Below are 17,359 nucleotides of genomic sequence, written 5' to 3'. Positions count from 1 at the left end.
CTACTGAAACTCGTGATAGTACTGCAACCACGTCATCTCAACTTGTTGTCGCTGATTCACAATAACTTCTAGTGCCAGTTCTGCAAGGCGTCCCTGTCTAACCGGTGTTGAATGTTGTGGGATCTCATTAGCCCGCATTGCAGCATGCACAGTGATGTCAACAATATTGCGTAATTCCTCAACTCCTATGGTAAGAGTTGGCCCTCCACTCAGATTAGGATTTGAGCATGTATGATCCTCTGACTGTGACTGTAAATCCTCTAGTCCTGCAGACCCCCTTACCTCAGCTAAAATACCTTGACCTCTACCACCTCCTCGGGTGCGAGCACTGCGACGTCCTCTGCCCCGACCAGTAGCTCCTCCGTCAATGATTCCAACGAAGAAAAGAACAAAAAGGGAAACTAAATTAACTATCATACACAAAGACCCAAAAAGGACTAAAGTGCCACTACTGCTTCTAATTATCTTAAGCCCTAGACACAACCCCTAGGACTTATGAACCTAGAGCTCTGATACCACTTTGTAACACCCCAAATCTAGATTTCCACGTCGTCCGCCATGAAAACCTAAACTTAAAGAATTTCTCCGCAGAACAGTGAGCATATACGATATACTCATCAAAGAGACTAATAACATCGAACATGAAGCTCAAAAGTAACAATAAATCAACTAATGAAACTTTACCAAGTTTCTCAAAACTCGCATGATGTCTCTAAATTATCGACACATATGTCGGACAAGATCAAATGAAGCAAAAACAAGTATTTAGGAGATGCAACTCAAAAATAACTTCCTAAAGAAAGAAATGAGACTACTAAAGAAACTCCTCCAAGGCTAACTATGACTCAAGCAGGTGGCACTTCCCGATTTCCTTGTCCTGAAAAATAAGAGGTTGGGTAAGACCCCAACAAGTAGATTTCAAAACCTCTAAAGCCTTAATATACAGTTTGAAGAACTACCAAAACGAATAGATAACTCCAAAACAATATAAATGTGTCCGAAAATAGTATCTGAGTTGTGACCGTTAAAATAAAGTAAACCGTATTTGTAACAAAACAACCAAAAGAAATATGACAAGTTGGTGTCCACGTTGTATAAGAGTGTGATCCACAAGGTTACCCTTGTGTTAGCGCCGACCCCATACGCTCCATACTTAGGCTACATCCGGTAGAGAGGGTCGAACCAACCACAAAACTCCTACAACCCTCCACCAACTCCATCACGTCACACATACATGGCATCACACCATTTGTAGTAAACAACCAAAAACAATATGACAAGTTGGTGTCCACGCTGTATAAGAGTGTGGTCCACAAGGTTACCCTTTTGTTAGCGCCGACTCCATACGCTCCATACCTAGGCCACATCCGGTAGAGAGGGTCGAACCAACCACAAAACTCTCACAACCCTCCACCAACTCCATCACATCACACACATATAATAGCATCACACAACATACATAAATCAAAATTATATTCACCAATATATTACGACATACGAGTTTCATATCTATAACGTTTTGCAAGTAATGAATCGATGTATAATAATAGCCTACAATTCTCATATCATATTGAGTTCTAACATATGTTCATGTATCAACATAAAAGATATTGTCCAATAGTGGAAGAAATCTAATTATAAGAGTTATATACAAAAATCATGGTAAATAAAAGGGTTTAGCCCAAATTATGATTGTAGTGCATTAATGTAGCATGAGAATGTTAATAGAGGTTGTATGGTTCATCAACTATGACATTAGGGCAAATTTCCTTCAAAAATCTAACACATAGATGGGATTTTAAAGTGACCTAAAAATTTATTTGTGTGGAAAAGATAAATCTACTACTTCTAATGTATATATTAGTTTCAAGGACCCTAATCCATGTTCAAGAAATACCAAGATTTAGGGTTTGTAGTGTCATCTAGTTTGTCTAGTTTTTCCATAAAAAATGACTATTCAAGTCCTAGCGAGATAGAAATCTACCTTAGATCCAAAGCAAACCAATGATGAGAACTCCCACACCAAGAACATCAAAGAAAAATGAAAACCCCAAGCTCCTAACCCTTATTCTTTCTCTCCTTCTCTTTGCCTAGCTATTTCTCTCTCCAGAACCTTCACTTCCTCTTACAAAGCTGATGTTTGGCTAAGAGAGGAAAAGAGAATAAGGGAAAAAGGTTTAGGGTTTTTAGAGGGTCACAACTTCTGCCGCTATAGGCACCCCATATTATTGGTAGAGGCACTACAGATTTCAAGCTTCCAAGTGATATAGATTTTCCCCGACAAGTCAAGGGTTGTAAAATCAACACTTGTTAGATTCGACATATTACACTTGAAAATTAAGAATTACCTGTTAAATTTTGATACTCTTTTTGAGTTGAATGGATCTTCTCTACGACTAGAGCGTCACGCTGATAACGTATTAAATATATATGGATATGATGGAGTAAAAGATATGAGAATGATATCAAAATATATATTGATTGTTATTTGTGAGGCCACTAGAAGTTTATATAAGACTTTTTCACTAACTATATCACTACAAGAATGAACGGGTGATCTTATATATAGTTTCTTATGCATGGCTTTAAGGCCCATGCACAAGACACTTGTACCTATGCTATGAGATGCTTAGTTCTAAAGGAATTGGATAACCTCTAATCTCTTTTCACATCATCCTTATAGCCCCCTAAAGATAATGATCTTAAGAACTAAGTTTTAATCTTTATCAAAGTAAATGATATAGGCACACCAAAATGATGATCAACCATGTAACCCTATTATAATATTTATCAATATATTTGTGGCCTTCTTTTTACCTAGATTATTCTTTGTGGCCTTCTTTTTACCTAGATTACTCTCTTTGCATAACTTTATGTGGTGAGGTCGGCTATTCAAATGGTTGACAAATTAATTTTTTTAAAGTTAATTTGAGTCCTTGGAACGTTCCATAAGCGCTCAGTTATTGTTGTTCGTGCCCCTATAACCAAACATTTGGAGGCGTTAATGAGTGAAAGGGTGCCTATAACACTAAATTTGGACATCTATACAACATCCTAATTTTATGTTGATTTGTATGTATTTTAAGTTAGGTAATTTTAAAGTCCCCCTACTAAAGTGGTATTAGCACCCCTTTTCCTCACAACTTCCCCTTAAATTTTGTCTTAAGGGAGCGCTGATAACACTTTCAAGGGCCGCCTTTAAAACTACCTTTTAAGTTATTTTGGGTTCGTTAATGAAATTGTTGACAACCGACTGTATAGATTTTGTAATCACATAAAGTTTTACTGATAATCTTATTAAATACGTAGAGATGACACAAATTTGTACCTAAAATTCAACCAGTACAAAATACAACCTTTTTCTTCTGTAGAAAGGGTACAAAATACAACCTAGGGGTCCCTAGGTTAGTTTTCGCCCTCTAAATCCAAAGTTCGAGACACCAAATCATATTTCTTAAAGTACGGAGACATTTCAAAAAATAAAATAAAAAAATACAACCTATTGGACACACGAAATAAATTGTCAAGGTTCGTTTGGGATGAATCATAATTAATGGGTTTAAGTGGAAATCTCTCATTTAAAAAAAAAATGTCCACCATCCTTTGCAATGATTGGACACCCCTCTTAAGCCCATGAGGTCGTGAGATCGAGTCTCGGTTGAAGTAGTTTGTCATAAAAATTTATTCCATGTAACTTAAGCTATAAGTAAAGTAATTAAGGAAATAATTTGTCGGGCTTTAGGCCTCTTTCATGTTGTTGGATTTTAGGCCTCTTTCATTCATAGTTTAAATTAGGCGGTTATCATGCTTATGACAGCTTCGTGATGTATCAATGCCGACTAACGTAGATCGTAGTTGAATTCTCAAAAAAAAGAAAAAGAAAAAAATAAGAAAAAGAAAAGTGGAACTCTCTTTTTACTCTTCAACCGTCGCAACTTCATTTAACATCCAACTTTTGTGGCAGGGCTCAATATTCTCAGTCCCCCTTGATTCTCTATAATTTTTTGGCCACGACTTTGAGGCATAAAGAAAAGTCTCCGGAGAATAAAGTCTTAGGAGACATAATCATTTTTTGGCCCTAAAATTTACTAAGTTGTCTCTTTCCCCCTAATCTTCATCTTCACCTCACCTCAATTCCACAACTTCCAGGAACTAAAAATTTCGGTCACTGTCACCACCACCACCCCACCACCTTCTTCTTCGTCTCGGATTTTTCTACCAAATGCCCGAGTAATATCTCTGTAAGAACCCTAGACAACTACTTCCTTCCCTTCCCATATTATGCATTTATTCACAGATCTCTGATCATCTCTTCATCAAAAGTCGAAGTTTGGGATCTTCAAGAGCATGAAAAAGCCACACCCTAAACTTAACTCTTGGCAGAAGCAAACTTACTCTAAATTAACTATCAGTTATTCAATCAAGCATCAACAGTACTCATTATATTCTTATAAAAGCAACATAAGCAAAGAGCGTACCATTAAAGAACCCTAATTAATTCAAACAACATATTTAGCAATAACAAAATCATACTCATAACTCCTCAACTATATAATCAAAATACACCATGATTTTCATATATGGTTTGGCCTTCTTTTTCTACAATAAAAGGAACTAAATACAATAATACGATATCAAAGAGAACAACTTTAAAGTAAAATAAAGAAGAAATAGAATGACAAACCCTAGATCTTGTCAATATCTTCATCTTCATACTCAGTATAATCATCAGGAGCACCCTCATCTGCAACCGTGATTAAGGGGTTGTTTTCCCTTTATCATCTTATTCAACTCAGAAAATGAGTTAAAAAGATAGTTTTAGAGACAGAAAGAGAGGGAGAATAAGAAGATAGAGAGAGAAGACGAGAAGGATGAAGGTGATAATGGCTGGAATTTTTTGGTTGCTTGAAGTTGTACGGTTGAGGTGAGGCGAAAATGAAGATTAAGGGGTAAGATACAACTTCGTAAATTTTGTTTTTAGGGGTCGAAATCTGAGATGAAGAAGGTGGTGGTGGTGACAGTGGCCGAAACTTTTAGTTGCCGGGAAGTTGTGGGATTGAGGTGAGGTGAAGATGAAATCTAGGGGGCAAGAGACAACTTAGTAAATTTTAGGGGTAAACAATAAATATATCCCCTAAGACTTTATTCTGAAAGGACTTTTCTTTGTTCCCCCAAGCGGCGGCCCTTTATTTTCTTCCCTTTTCCTTTCGACCCCCTTTTGGTAAAATTGCCCTTTTATCAACTTCTCTCTCTGCTCCCAAAACCCCAAAGAGAAAAGCTGTTCCACCTGATCTTTGATCCTCTCAAGTGTTCGCCCTCTTTGAGATTTTGGATTCTCAAAATTCAGGTTTTATTTATGTTTATGTCTGTACTTTCTATCGATGATTATGAAGTGGGGTTTGATTTTATCTTCCTTCCTGGGGTTTGTTCATTGATTATGTTGAGTTGTAAGTTGCTTTTATTTGGTTATTCTTTTGTTTAGAAGGAAAACGTAACTTTAGGCATGAAGGGATTTAGATGTTTAAGCTGATCTTTGAGTTTTTGGTTGATTCTGTAGTTTTTTTTTCTGCTTGAGAACTCGTTTGATTTAGAAGAGATAAGGATTTTTGTGTCTTTGATTTGATTCTATTTCTTACTAGGTGAAGTTGAGAAATTTGACTAAAAATTTTAGTTGTTGCATGATTCCATATGTAATTCAATAAAGGGTAGTTGTTTGTTACTTTGTTTCATGATCTAACTAGTTTATCGATATTATTTATGTGCATCTTTAAGGGTAACATTTTACCTGTTACAAAAGGGTTTTTGCCACAACAACATTACTAGTAACCTTAGTATTAGCAACCTTCTTTTAACTCACTTCATGCATTGGTGTTTAAACACATTGGTTTTAGTGGCATCTCTTTTTTTAGTTTTCCTTATTCCAATGGATTTGAACTATACCAACTTTCTCTAGTTGTGTACCCACTTCTTGAATTCCGTTTGTTGTAGTTCTCCTCCTTTGAATCGGAAAATTTGTATAAATTATCCAAGTGTTGTATAGTTTTCGTGTTAATGTATCTATTTGACATTGCTTTCCCATGGAAGTACAAAATGATACTTCAGGCATTGTTTTCTTGTAAGATTATCTGAAAGTGATTTATGTATGTCATACTTGATATAGTGACGCAGTAGAAAACTCTGAATAACTTTAGATCAATGTTCAAAACTTAGAAAAATCGAAACTCAGAAAGAGTAGAGAAACAACTGTAATTTTATTGATAAATCGAATCAATTAAACAATTACTAAATTCCCTTTATATAGTGTTAGGGTTTCCTAAGCTTAATCAGACTCGAATTAACAACTTCGAAAGATATAAAATACTAGAATCTAAAACTTAGAAAGTTTCTTAAAAAATATAAAACTACTAAATATACTAATTCTCTACTAACTCAAAATAAATATTAAACTACTAAAACTACTGGATTTTAGATATCTAATATTCTCGAAAGGGTGCTTCTAAAGGCACCTGACCAAAAGGCTGTTCGCATCCATCTCTGTTAGCACCAGGCCCAACCGCTCCTTTCTCTATTAGCACCGTCCAACTATGTAGGCACCGGTCAAGTGGAGTTAACTCTAACCCCTCCATCTAATTCTCGCAAAATCCAATCACAATAATGCCCTAAGACATACTAGACGGACTGGACCAGTCCGTCCGTTTCCATTAAGTCACGGATTAGCCAATCCGTTACTTTTCACATGCTCACGGATTGGCTAATCCGTTTCTCGGTTTCTCATCCTCTCTTTCTCTCTCTAAAAATCAATCTCTTTATAGAGAGAGAAAAACTCAAATCAAGTGAAAATCAGAAGGAAGAATCGATAATTAACTATGTCATGTTCTGTTGCAGTTGACATAAGACTAACAAGGAGATGGGCGAAAGCTCCAATTATGAATTTGTGAGTGTGTTTAGGGTTAAGGGTAAGATGGCAAGAGAGTAATTCGTGTAAATAGTCCCAATCTTCTTTTACATCAACCACTAAATCTCTAACTTCAACCATTTCTTGCATTGATAGTCGGAAATCCATGTAAGGATCAGGCAAGTAAGTCGGAAATGGAACAACAATTTCGCGGCCGATTAATGTGTCACATTGAGGTGGTGGGGATTCATGTATTGATGATTCTACAATGAAATTTGTACGGCCAGGCGATGAGAAGAAGAAACGTTGAGAGGCGAAGACGGTGGTTAGGTCCGCTGGTGTTGGTTCAGTGGCGTCGGAGCTGAGGAAGAGAAATAATCACTCGAGTAACTTATTATTGACTTTCAAGTTGAAGAATCAGGGTAAGATCGTAAATAGAATTGAAGTTTTTCATCATCAAAATTGATGATGATGAAGAGGTGGTGGCTGCGGCAGTGGCGGATGGTAAGGGGTGGCGGACTGACGGTTGTGATTTTTGCTGTCGAGTGGGATGGGTGAGTCAGTGTCAAATGAAGATGTTCGTTTGAGTTTAGTGAAGCAATGTTGGAGACTTTTTGTTCGCATTTTAGAGAGAGAAAGTGAAGGACGATCTCAGCTCTAGGGAGAGAGAGAGAAAGATCGATAGAGGAAGGTGTATTTATGTTGAGGAGAGTTAGAACAGAGAAGAAAGGTAATGGAAATGGAACCCAAAAATGAAATGGAGTAATAGATGGTGACTCCACAAAAGCAACAAATATGTTTTTACAAATGGAGGAGTATTGATGTAAATAAGTATTATTTTGGAAGAAGATAGAAGAAGCAAGCGAAGGTGAACGTCACCCACATTAAAAACTGGTGCTTATAGAGAATTCGGATCAATGGCCATTGACCAGAGTCAATAAAATTTCCGGATGCTAACAGCCTTTTGGCCCGGTGCCTTTAGAAGCACCCATTATCAAAATATCTACTGAAAATCTCTTGTGTCAGCCTCCTCCACTTCAAAGGAACTTGTCTCGAGTTTACTAATCGATTGAATGTTATCTTGATTTGTACTCCGTTGATATATCTTTCTATGAATTATGCATAGGAATTACCAAATATCATATTTGGTTAAAGACTTTATTACGTCATAAAGAATTTCCGCCTATATTTATAACGTGAACTCTTTTCACCCCAAAAATAAAATTGAAAAGATCTTGAATATGGTAATTGAGAGCCACAAACTTTGATGAAGGCTGACAAATAAAATTACTTACCAATTCATGTGAAACAACTTGTGATTCACAAAATAATTAAAAAGGATCTTCATATGAAGGAAAATCAATTGCATTTTTATCAGACTTACAAAATTTATCATCTTCGTTCGAATTGACTATCTGAACAACTTCCTTCACAAATTCTTAAGAAATAATAGACTCCTAATGTTGTGTGAACTGATGATATTAGACTCTTCCGTGAACACAATAATGCCAATTTTTGTTTCTTGAAATTAACTAGTCGTCACATGCAATTGAAATTTCTACTTCTGGGACAACCATGTTATTTGTATCCACAACTAGAGTAGTAACACAATTTGATATTACCTTAAATTTTTTTGTAATACTAGTTGTATATTCTTCTTTGATCTTCGTTTCATCCGTGAGACCTCATTAATGTATTCATCATAATCTCTACGTAGGTGCATTTGGTTGAAAAATTATTACCATGTTGTTGAAATTGTTGTGTTCTTCCTTCGTATCTCTTTACAGTGAGGTTGTGGGTGAATCCTTCAACACGTTCCCTGTTAATGGTTGATTGCCCAGGGTTTACATTGATAGGTCAGATGGTTTTTCAACACCATAAATTGATTCATCTTATCAATTGCTAACCATATAGCATTGGATTTCTCGATCACCGTCAACGCTGTGTTTCTACCCTCATCTTCTGCCATTAAACCTGGAGAAACCTTTCTCTTGATGCCTGTAAACTTAGAAAAGTCTTAAATCTATGTCCACTACATTGAAAAATCGAAAACTCACAGAGTAGAGAAACTGTTGTGATTTTATTGATAAACTGAATGAACTAAAACTACTAGATCCCCTTTATATAGTATTAAGGTTTCCTATACCTAATCAAAACTCGAATTAGCAACTTGTAAACAAATAAAATACTAGAATCTAAAACTTAAAAATAATCTTAAAAGTATTAAACAAATTATAATAATCTTCTACTAACCCAAAATACTACACTACTAAAATTACAGGATTTTAAGCTATCTGAAATAATCGAAATATCTTCTGAAATCTCCCTGCATCATATAGTTCGTTCTTGCTAGAAATCTTATTTAATATTCTATTATATAAAATTGTTAGTTAGTAAAAAACATGGCGAGATGGATCCCTTTTAGTCCTTACAAAGTTTATTCATTGGCTGCAGAGGTGTAATTTGGAGACACGTATTAATGTTCACTATGGATTTCAAATCTGAAGGTATAACCTGGGTTGGGAATATTTACGACAAGTTCGAAGCTATGTGTCATGAAGTGGAAGATGTTTTGAGCGTCGAGGTATGTAATGATCAAATATGTTGGTTTTACTCTCATCATTTTCAAATAACCACAGTATAGTAGTTCACAATGTTGTGAAATTTTAATTCGCATCTTACATTGGAAACTTACCAATTCAATCAACACAGCAGTGCCTTGCTTTTTCTTCTCTTCTTTCTCAGTGAAGAAAGATCTAACCCTGAATAATTCTTTTGTCTTCACTTATATTTCACTTTTGGTCAAATAGTTATGAATGTGGGATTCAACTTGAATCCCACGATTCACAATTTTGTGACCGATTTATGCTGTGAATCTTACGATTCAGCTGTAGAACGATAAGAGGAGCGATCTAAATCGATTTTGATACGATCCGATTTGGTCCGTATGATTTAACTCCTAAATCCTACGAATTTAACATCACTGGTAGTTCGTAGACAATGTCTTAAAAATTGGTTAAGATTTAAGCATTGAGGTGCACCTTGAATCCGTTTGGTGCCTTCTTTCCTTGAGGCGTACACCTTTTTCATACTCAACGAAATGTATGCATTTACTTTGCGAGGTGTATGCCCTGATACGAAACACTTCAAGTTGTTCAAGGTGTACGACTCACAAAATGGCCATGTTTGTAAAATAAAATTGAATTGTATACTTGTCTCCACAGGTTTCCTTTTACTCTCTCATCAGGTTTGATTTTTAAAATGAACCATAAAATATAATGCTCTTGCCCCTTTTGAGGGTTTTGAAATTTATGCGAGTATCTGACATTAAAAACATCGCTACTTTTTTCTATTAAACACCTCAAACTTTAGATTATAATAGCAAAGCATAAAAAGGCTGTTATGTTATCTTTCTATACACAATTTGGTAATTAAAAAAAAATAATGTATGCTTTTTACGAATTGATGCATACGTGTCAAGGCGCCATTTCGCCTACCACATTGTGGCGGGAAAAACAATTTTTAAAACACCCCGTAGACATGTCCTTTCAGCAAAAGTCTAACGAGATAAGTCTTTTAGAAACAGGAATAGGCACAGAACACTGATAGATCAAAATGGCCGAGAAAGACCTTAAGACTGGCCCTGAAACATTCATGACATAGAAAACAGAACCTCTCTTATTTTTTTACTTCAACCTACCCACTTTTTAACACACTTTTACTTTATTGGACAGGAAACAGCTAAATATGTTGAAAACCAGGTGCAGGATGTAGGAGGAAATATTAAAAAAATTTGTGCGGAAGTTATGAAAGATTTGCTTCCTCCTTCTCTTAAAGATCATGTGAAAGGGGAAATGATTGAAAACTCTATAACAAAAAATGCTGAACTTGAGACCTGTAAAAAGTCAAAGGATAACACTAGACAGGAAATTGTTCCTCGTAAAATTATGGACGTCATTGCACCTCCCATAAAGGATTTGAGTCTAGTTTCATTTTTGGGTGGAGTTCCTATGATAATTCATCTACTTCCTCCGGATTCTGTAGGGTCTGACTTTTCTCCTGAACAAAATGATACTGATATGCATAAGAAGTCAAAGGTAGACATTGAAGATGACCCATTAGAGAAGAAGCTACCTTCTCCTGATGTTTCAGAGTTTACTGATTCTGTTATGGGAGATTCAACTCAACCATTGGTGCTTGTTGGAGATGAAAAGGAAGATCACTTACCTCTTCCTCTTGCTTCTTCCCATGATGATGTTAGGAAGCTTAAGAAATCAATATTTGATGTCGAAGGAGAGCCTATAAAGGATAATGCACTTCCTTCTGGTGCTTCCACGTTAATTGATTCTGCTGGAGCTTCCAGTAGGGAATCAACATCTGACATTCCCTGCAGTTTAGATCTAAGTTCTCATTTGGATTCTTCAGTTGTCTTATTTGAGAAAGAAGATATGGAGTTTGGACAAATGAGTCCATCTGGCAGCATCTTATTAGTTCACTCAAATGGTGACTATCTATTTCTTAGTCTAATTTTAGTTTGTTTATGTACTTTTATGATTCTATTTTTGTTAATTGTTGCTTTTCCATTCGTAGATTCTTTAGCAACTTACAAGGCATTTCATTTGAAGAAATCTCTTACTGATGAATATGAGCAATGTGATGCAGAGGTAGAGGAATTTGCAACTGGTAATTTACTTCCCTTCCAAATGTTTTTTAAAGGTTCTAGAATTCACAGGACACTTCATTATGATTTTAACTAGGCTTTGCGTTTTGCACTTCCTTTTCGAGCTTCTTATAAGATTTTTAAACAATTCTGGTACTTAATTCCGAGTTTTTTGTTATCATGGCTTTGATTGTGAAACATGGGTAAAAGGGTAAGGTGCTGATTTCGAAGATAATCTTCATTTGTTGCCAAAGCAGCTAACTAAACTCGAAGGCAGCGAATCTGATAAACTGCCTAAAAAGTTAAAAGTTTACCCCCGCTTGTAGAATATTGTGGTCCTTTCTCTTGAAAATCAGATTATTATGTACAGTCTAATTCAAATAAGATGAAATAAAAAAAATTGACTTAGTGATTGAGATTGGAATTTGATTATATGTCCTTGGGACATTACATCCCTGCAGCGATGCTCATGGTTCTTTAGATGTTGTCTAGCAAAGGTAGAATTATCATTAACGTATAGTAATTAGTAGGTAGCAATTCAATTCTATTCGCTCAGGTGAACATCACGTAATATTGTGCTCTCGCAAACGAGCCAAAACAAAACTCATCCTATTTCGTAAAAAGTCTCTAAAACTTGTATAGTATTTGTCTACATTCTATGAAATAACATAATACAAGAAGCCAAGAAGATATGTTATAGAGTTCAGAGTGACTCTTTATAACCCACAAGATGTCTGTTCATACCAAGTGCCGACTCTGGTCATGCCAAGTGCCTACTCTCCTTTCAAGTCATAACTCCCCACAACTTGTGTTCCCACATCCACCAACCACGAGACAAAAACCGTTTGGTTGGAGAGACATCCACTAATAAAGACACTTGTACACATAATTCTAATATATGCTTATTCCCAGTTTACCTGTATTTTACTGATAAAAGTCTATTTATACAGGAGTATCTGATGATGATGATCTTTTGGAATTTGAAGATTCCACTGGTTCCATGCAGAATGTTGAACAGTTTGACAATTTGAAGCTGGAGGGTAGTTGTGTAGTTGTCCAACCTTTCACTGTCTCTAGCAGGGAATACAGGCACAGATCTTACAAGGTATTCTCTCTCTCTCTCTCTCTCTCTCTCTCTCTCTCACACACACACACACACACACACACACACAGAGTCTCTCTCTCTCTCTCCCTCTCTCTCTCTCTCTCTCACACGCACACAAGCACACACGCACACACAAGCGCGCAGAGTCTCTCTCTCACGCACACACAAGCGCGCACACCCCCAGAGTCCGAGAAGGTTGCCCATGCGAAGTGGAACCCATTTGTCATATCCAGAAACAACACCTGTACCAGCTTTGAACCTTCTAATTTCTTCAGAATCTCATTAGCCGAACCAACACAATGGGAACCTGCCAGCTTCCATTATGATTTTATCATTGATTTTTAGCATTAGATATTAATATTGGAGAATTGAAACCAGACTGTTCAAATTATTGTGGAAACTGAAATGGAACAGACCTGCCAGTATCTTACAACACAAGTTTGAAAACTAATTGATATGATTGTGTATGAAAGAACTGACTAATATAATTTTACTAGAAAAAACTACGAGATGCTTTGGCTTGGAGAATGAGATCATCAAAGAAAAAGGAATTTGAGACCGGTGATGAATCTAACCAACATAGATCAGAGAGTTCCAGTCCATCCACTCGCATTAAATCCTTGGGTTCGAAGAATTTGCCAACTGATAATATCTGTGAATGGGAGATGCTTTAGGTACATAAATTTGCTATGTAAATACCACACAACTCAACTGGTACTTTAGCTATTTCTGCCCGCCCGGTTGAAATTGTGATGAAGATGATGATGCTTGTGCGCTAGTCTTAGCACTTTTATTTATACAAAGTTGTTAATATGAGGTAAGCAAAATAAAAAGGTAAATCAATAATTTTAGTAGTAGAATAGACTGGAATCTTTGCTACAATTAGTGTCAGTTGCAACATGCTACTTATATATTTATGCTCTTGCGAAAGAAGCATATTATATTTCAAGATTTTTGAGGTTCTGCGCGTTCATGAACAGGAGATTGCTTGCCGAGTCTCAATTTTTCTTGATCGGGTACCAAGTACTTGATTTGTTAATTTAGATGAGAGGTTGCATGTATTATAGCAGCTGGAAGGATATGAAAATTATTTTACTTGATTTTTGAATGTGCAAGTTTGGGCCTTCTTGAAGATGGCTTCCCCTTTCTAGAAGTGATAAATTTTCCTCTCAGCAAATTGGTAGAATACAGAGATTAAAGTTTCCCAACTAGGAAAACAACTCCACACGGATTGATCACCATTGAATAAGCGAATGCATTAACCTATCATTCTCGGAGTAACTCTAAATCAATTGAAACACATAGTTCTAGTTTTCTTTCAAACCTAGAGATTGGAAGAAAAAAAAGAAGGCGGAAAGATCTTTTCTCATGGATTGGTTTAGGGATTAGGAAAAAGAGACCTAAATTTAGAAATCTGTTTTTTTTTTTGGAATCAAACTTCATTAATAGTTTTGGAATCAAACTTCATTAATAGGCCAAAAGGCTAATGAGAATTACATCATGAAGTTGAAATCAAAGACAACCAAATCGGACAAACAAGTCGAATTATGCCCACTTGTGGTGTATCTAGAGCTGCCTGTACTAACTTGTGGGCTACTTCTGTTGCAGTCACCACTAACTATCTCTGGGTAGTTTTAAAACCGTTGCTTCTTCCACCTTCTGCTGTGAGTTGTTGAAGAAACTCCCAATGGTTGCCAAGCTCACGCACTCAGTCTGAGATAAATACAAAAGTAACAAAAAAGATCCTAAAGACCAACAAAACAGATCCTAAAGACCAACAAAACAGGCCCTAAAGACCAACAAAGAAACATATTCTTTATTTAGAATTAAAGAAAGAAATCCGGTGACCGGAAAAACAATGAACCCCGTGGATAATCCGTGATGATCTTTTAAGTATTGAAAGTTGTATCTCCAACAAATAAACAAAAGAGTCAATGATGGACTATGATGGACTACTGTGAATGGTGGCTGCAATTTCTCGGACTTCCATTTCAATCTAATCTCCATTAATACGGTTACTTCTATTGCACATACTCTGGTTCCGAACCAATCACTAGTGACTATGAGAATTCATGGAAAGGATTCATTAAACATTCTCAAACCTCCACTAATTAACCTTACCAGTAGACTCCTTGAAGATCAAAGAATTTCAATATCCTTTTTTTTTTATGAGAGCATTGCAATATCCTTGAAGACATCGTTTCACTTCCACCGATGATTCAACTATGACTCTAGACACTACTAATGGAGGGAAGACAAACAAACATCGAGAGAAAAAGGGGATCCAGCGAAGGGAAGCATTTAGAAATCTATTTAAAAGAGGACAGAACAACAATTTTTGATAAGTGAATGAGATGATATGTGTAAATTGTCTTAATTTTGAAAACCTGAAGCATTGATGACTTATTTAATTGATGATGTATTTTCGTATTGAATATGCATGATATATCCATGACATGTAATGAATGTGATGACTGTTCAGAGTCCATATAAAAATAATTGATTCAGAGACAATATAAAAATAATTGATCAGAAACTGAAGTAATTCCTCAATTTTAGAAATCCTAATTCTCAATTTCAATAAAACCCCTGGTCTCCAAAATTTGAAAACCTATCCCCAAATTTTACTAAGATAAATTTTCTCGTGCCCATGGTTAAGAATAACATATGAATTTCACATATGAAAATTTTGATTCTCTTCTCAGTTGCTAATTTTCACATTTTTTTTGAGATTGGACTCTAAGAATTATTACATTTGAATGACAATGATACATCATGAAAATAATATGCAACGCATAATGAATTTGGATAGACAGTATAACTGTCAATTAAGACATTTTGTGTCCAAAAAAAAATAAAAACAAATAAACAAAAAGACATTTTGCATCCTAAAGGCTATATAAAGACCCTTAGGTCCATCCTAGGGGGCCTGTAAGCCCATCTATTCTTATATCTACTTTATTTATTGCCATAAATTACATGAGATAAATCTTATTAACAAAACTGCCCCACGGAAACTCAATTCTACGACCTTATGGGCTTAAGAGGGGGTGTCCAACTACTGCACCCTTTAAGTGTACCTCCACATAAAATATTCTCACATGGGCTAACTTCACTTTATTTTTGTTGAAAGCTATGCAGATATTACTAATAAATAAGAGTGCGATTACAGTAAATATTAGAAATAAGTTTCGGAATTCATTTCCAAGATCTATTACCTTGCATTTTTCTATCTCGCGGCTTTTGAAACATCTTCAACTGTCCCAATTAGATTTCTATCATCAACGTATATTGCAATGATAGTGAATCCGGTATATGATTTCTTAATGAACACATGGACAAGTAGGATCATTTATATATCCTTCCTTGCTCAAGTATTTACTGAGGCGATTGTACCACGTTCGCCCTGATTGCAAAACCTTTTCCGTATATAAATTGATGGACAAGTATACCACTTTCACTTCGCCAGAATATTTTTTTTCCAAGGTCTTTCATCTCAAATTCTTTCTTCAAATATCTCGCGGCTTTTGAGACATCTTCAACTGTCCCAATTAGATTTATATCATCAACGTATATTGCAATGATAGTGAATCTGGTATATGATTTCTTAGTGAACACATGGACAAATAGGATCATTTATATATCCTTCCTTGCTCAAGTATTTACTGAGGCGATTGTACCACATTCGCCCTGATTGCTTTAAACCATATAAAGCTCTATTAAGTTTTAGTGAATGCATGATACGTGGTTTTCCCTCTAGTAGTTTGAATCCTTCAGGAACTTTCATATAAATAAAAAGGAAAATTATGACATTCACAACTCATCTTCAGGGCATTACAACTTCTAGAAATACCATCACTTTGGCAGTGGTTACTGATCTCTTCCTTCCCTCTATTTCTAATAGCCGGGACACTGCCCTAACAGCCATCCCGACGAATGTTGAAATCGATCAGGATATTCAATAGCTTAAGAAAAACACCACCATCCCTACTAACACTAATCATACCCACATTCGTCTCCTTCCAATCTGCCTACATCCCGGGGCGGCAGATCTCGGATAATATCATCATAGGTCAAGAATTAATTCACTCGTATGAAAAGCTCAGCAGTGCTACTATTATTTCGGCTTCAAACTTGACATGTAAAGAAAGCTTTTGATCGCATAGAATGTTCTTTTCTTTCTGACATTATGTTTAAGCTGGGTTTCTCGACACACTGGATTAATATGATTTTGGCTTCCATATCCACCTCTTTTATGGTTGTCCTGGACCCACTTTTTACCCTAGTAGAGGAGTCAGAGAAGGAGCCCCCTCTCCATTTTCCTCTTTACTATTGCTAGGGATGGCCTAAGTAGACATCTCCTCTCATCTCAGTCTGGTCATAATTTTGTTGGTTTTCCCACGGCTAACCTAGACCTAACTATAAACCATCTCCTCTTTGTTGACGATTGCATCATCTTCGGTAGAAATTTTCTTGAGAACATTCACTACTTAAAATCGATTCTTCACATCTTCTGCCCTTCTTTGGGCCAGATGATCAATTACAATAAATCCAACATCTTCTTCTCTAGGAACTCTCACCCAAAGTTCAAACGCATGATAATTCGAAATCTTAAAGTAAAAAGTGCCTCCTCATCTAATAAATATCTAGGAGCCGAATTATTCATTGGTGCCAACAAAACCAAGGTATTTCAATCTAT

General features: G+C 36.0%; 1 protein-coding gene and 1 pseudogene across 6 annotated transcripts; one reads left to right on the top strand and one right to left on the bottom strand.

The window, feature by feature from the left end:
* The first annotated feature begins 5,153 nt into the window (after nucleotides 1-5,153).
* Nucleotides 5,154-13,609, top strand: LOC147548977 (uncharacterized). 6 transcript variants are annotated; one of them, XM_086666412.1, is made up of 7 exons: nucleotides 6,886-6,956; nucleotides 7,052-8,751; nucleotides 9,350-9,479; nucleotides 10,630-11,398; nucleotides 11,486-11,578; nucleotides 12,506-12,660; nucleotides 13,158-13,609. In XM_086666412.1, the coding sequence occupies exons 3-7, from the start codon at nucleotides 9,375-9,377 to the stop codon at nucleotides 13,332-13,334; spliced, it is 1,299 nt and encodes a 432-aa protein (XP_086522538.1). In that variant the 5' UTR covers nucleotides 6,886-6,956; nucleotides 7,052-8,751; nucleotides 9,350-9,374; the 3' UTR covers nucleotides 13,335-13,609. The 6 variants fall into 6 exon arrangements, with proteins under 6 accessions (XP_086522536.1, XP_086522537.1, XP_086522533.1 ...); XM_086666410.1 differs by lacking the exons at nucleotides 6,886-6,956; nucleotides 7,052-8,751 and adding an exon at nucleotides 5,154-5,347; XM_086666411.1 differs by lacking the exons at nucleotides 6,886-6,956; nucleotides 7,052-8,751 and adding an exon at nucleotides 5,186-5,447.
* LOC147548978 (transcription repressor OFP16-like) lies at nucleotides 6,830-7,519 on the bottom strand (annotated as a pseudogene).
* Nucleotides 13,610-17,359: the final 3,750 nt, after the last annotated feature.

Source organism: Eschscholzia californica, unplaced genomic scaffold (genome assembly GCF_041429995.1).
Source record: "Eschscholzia californica isolate CP2 unplaced genomic scaffold, dmEscCali1.0.p SCAF_3, whole genome shotgun sequence".
Taxonomy (NCBI): domain Eukaryota; kingdom Viridiplantae; phylum Streptophyta; class Magnoliopsida; order Ranunculales; family Papaveraceae; genus Eschscholzia; species Eschscholzia californica.
This window is presented reverse-complemented; position numbering and strand designations above follow the sequence as displayed.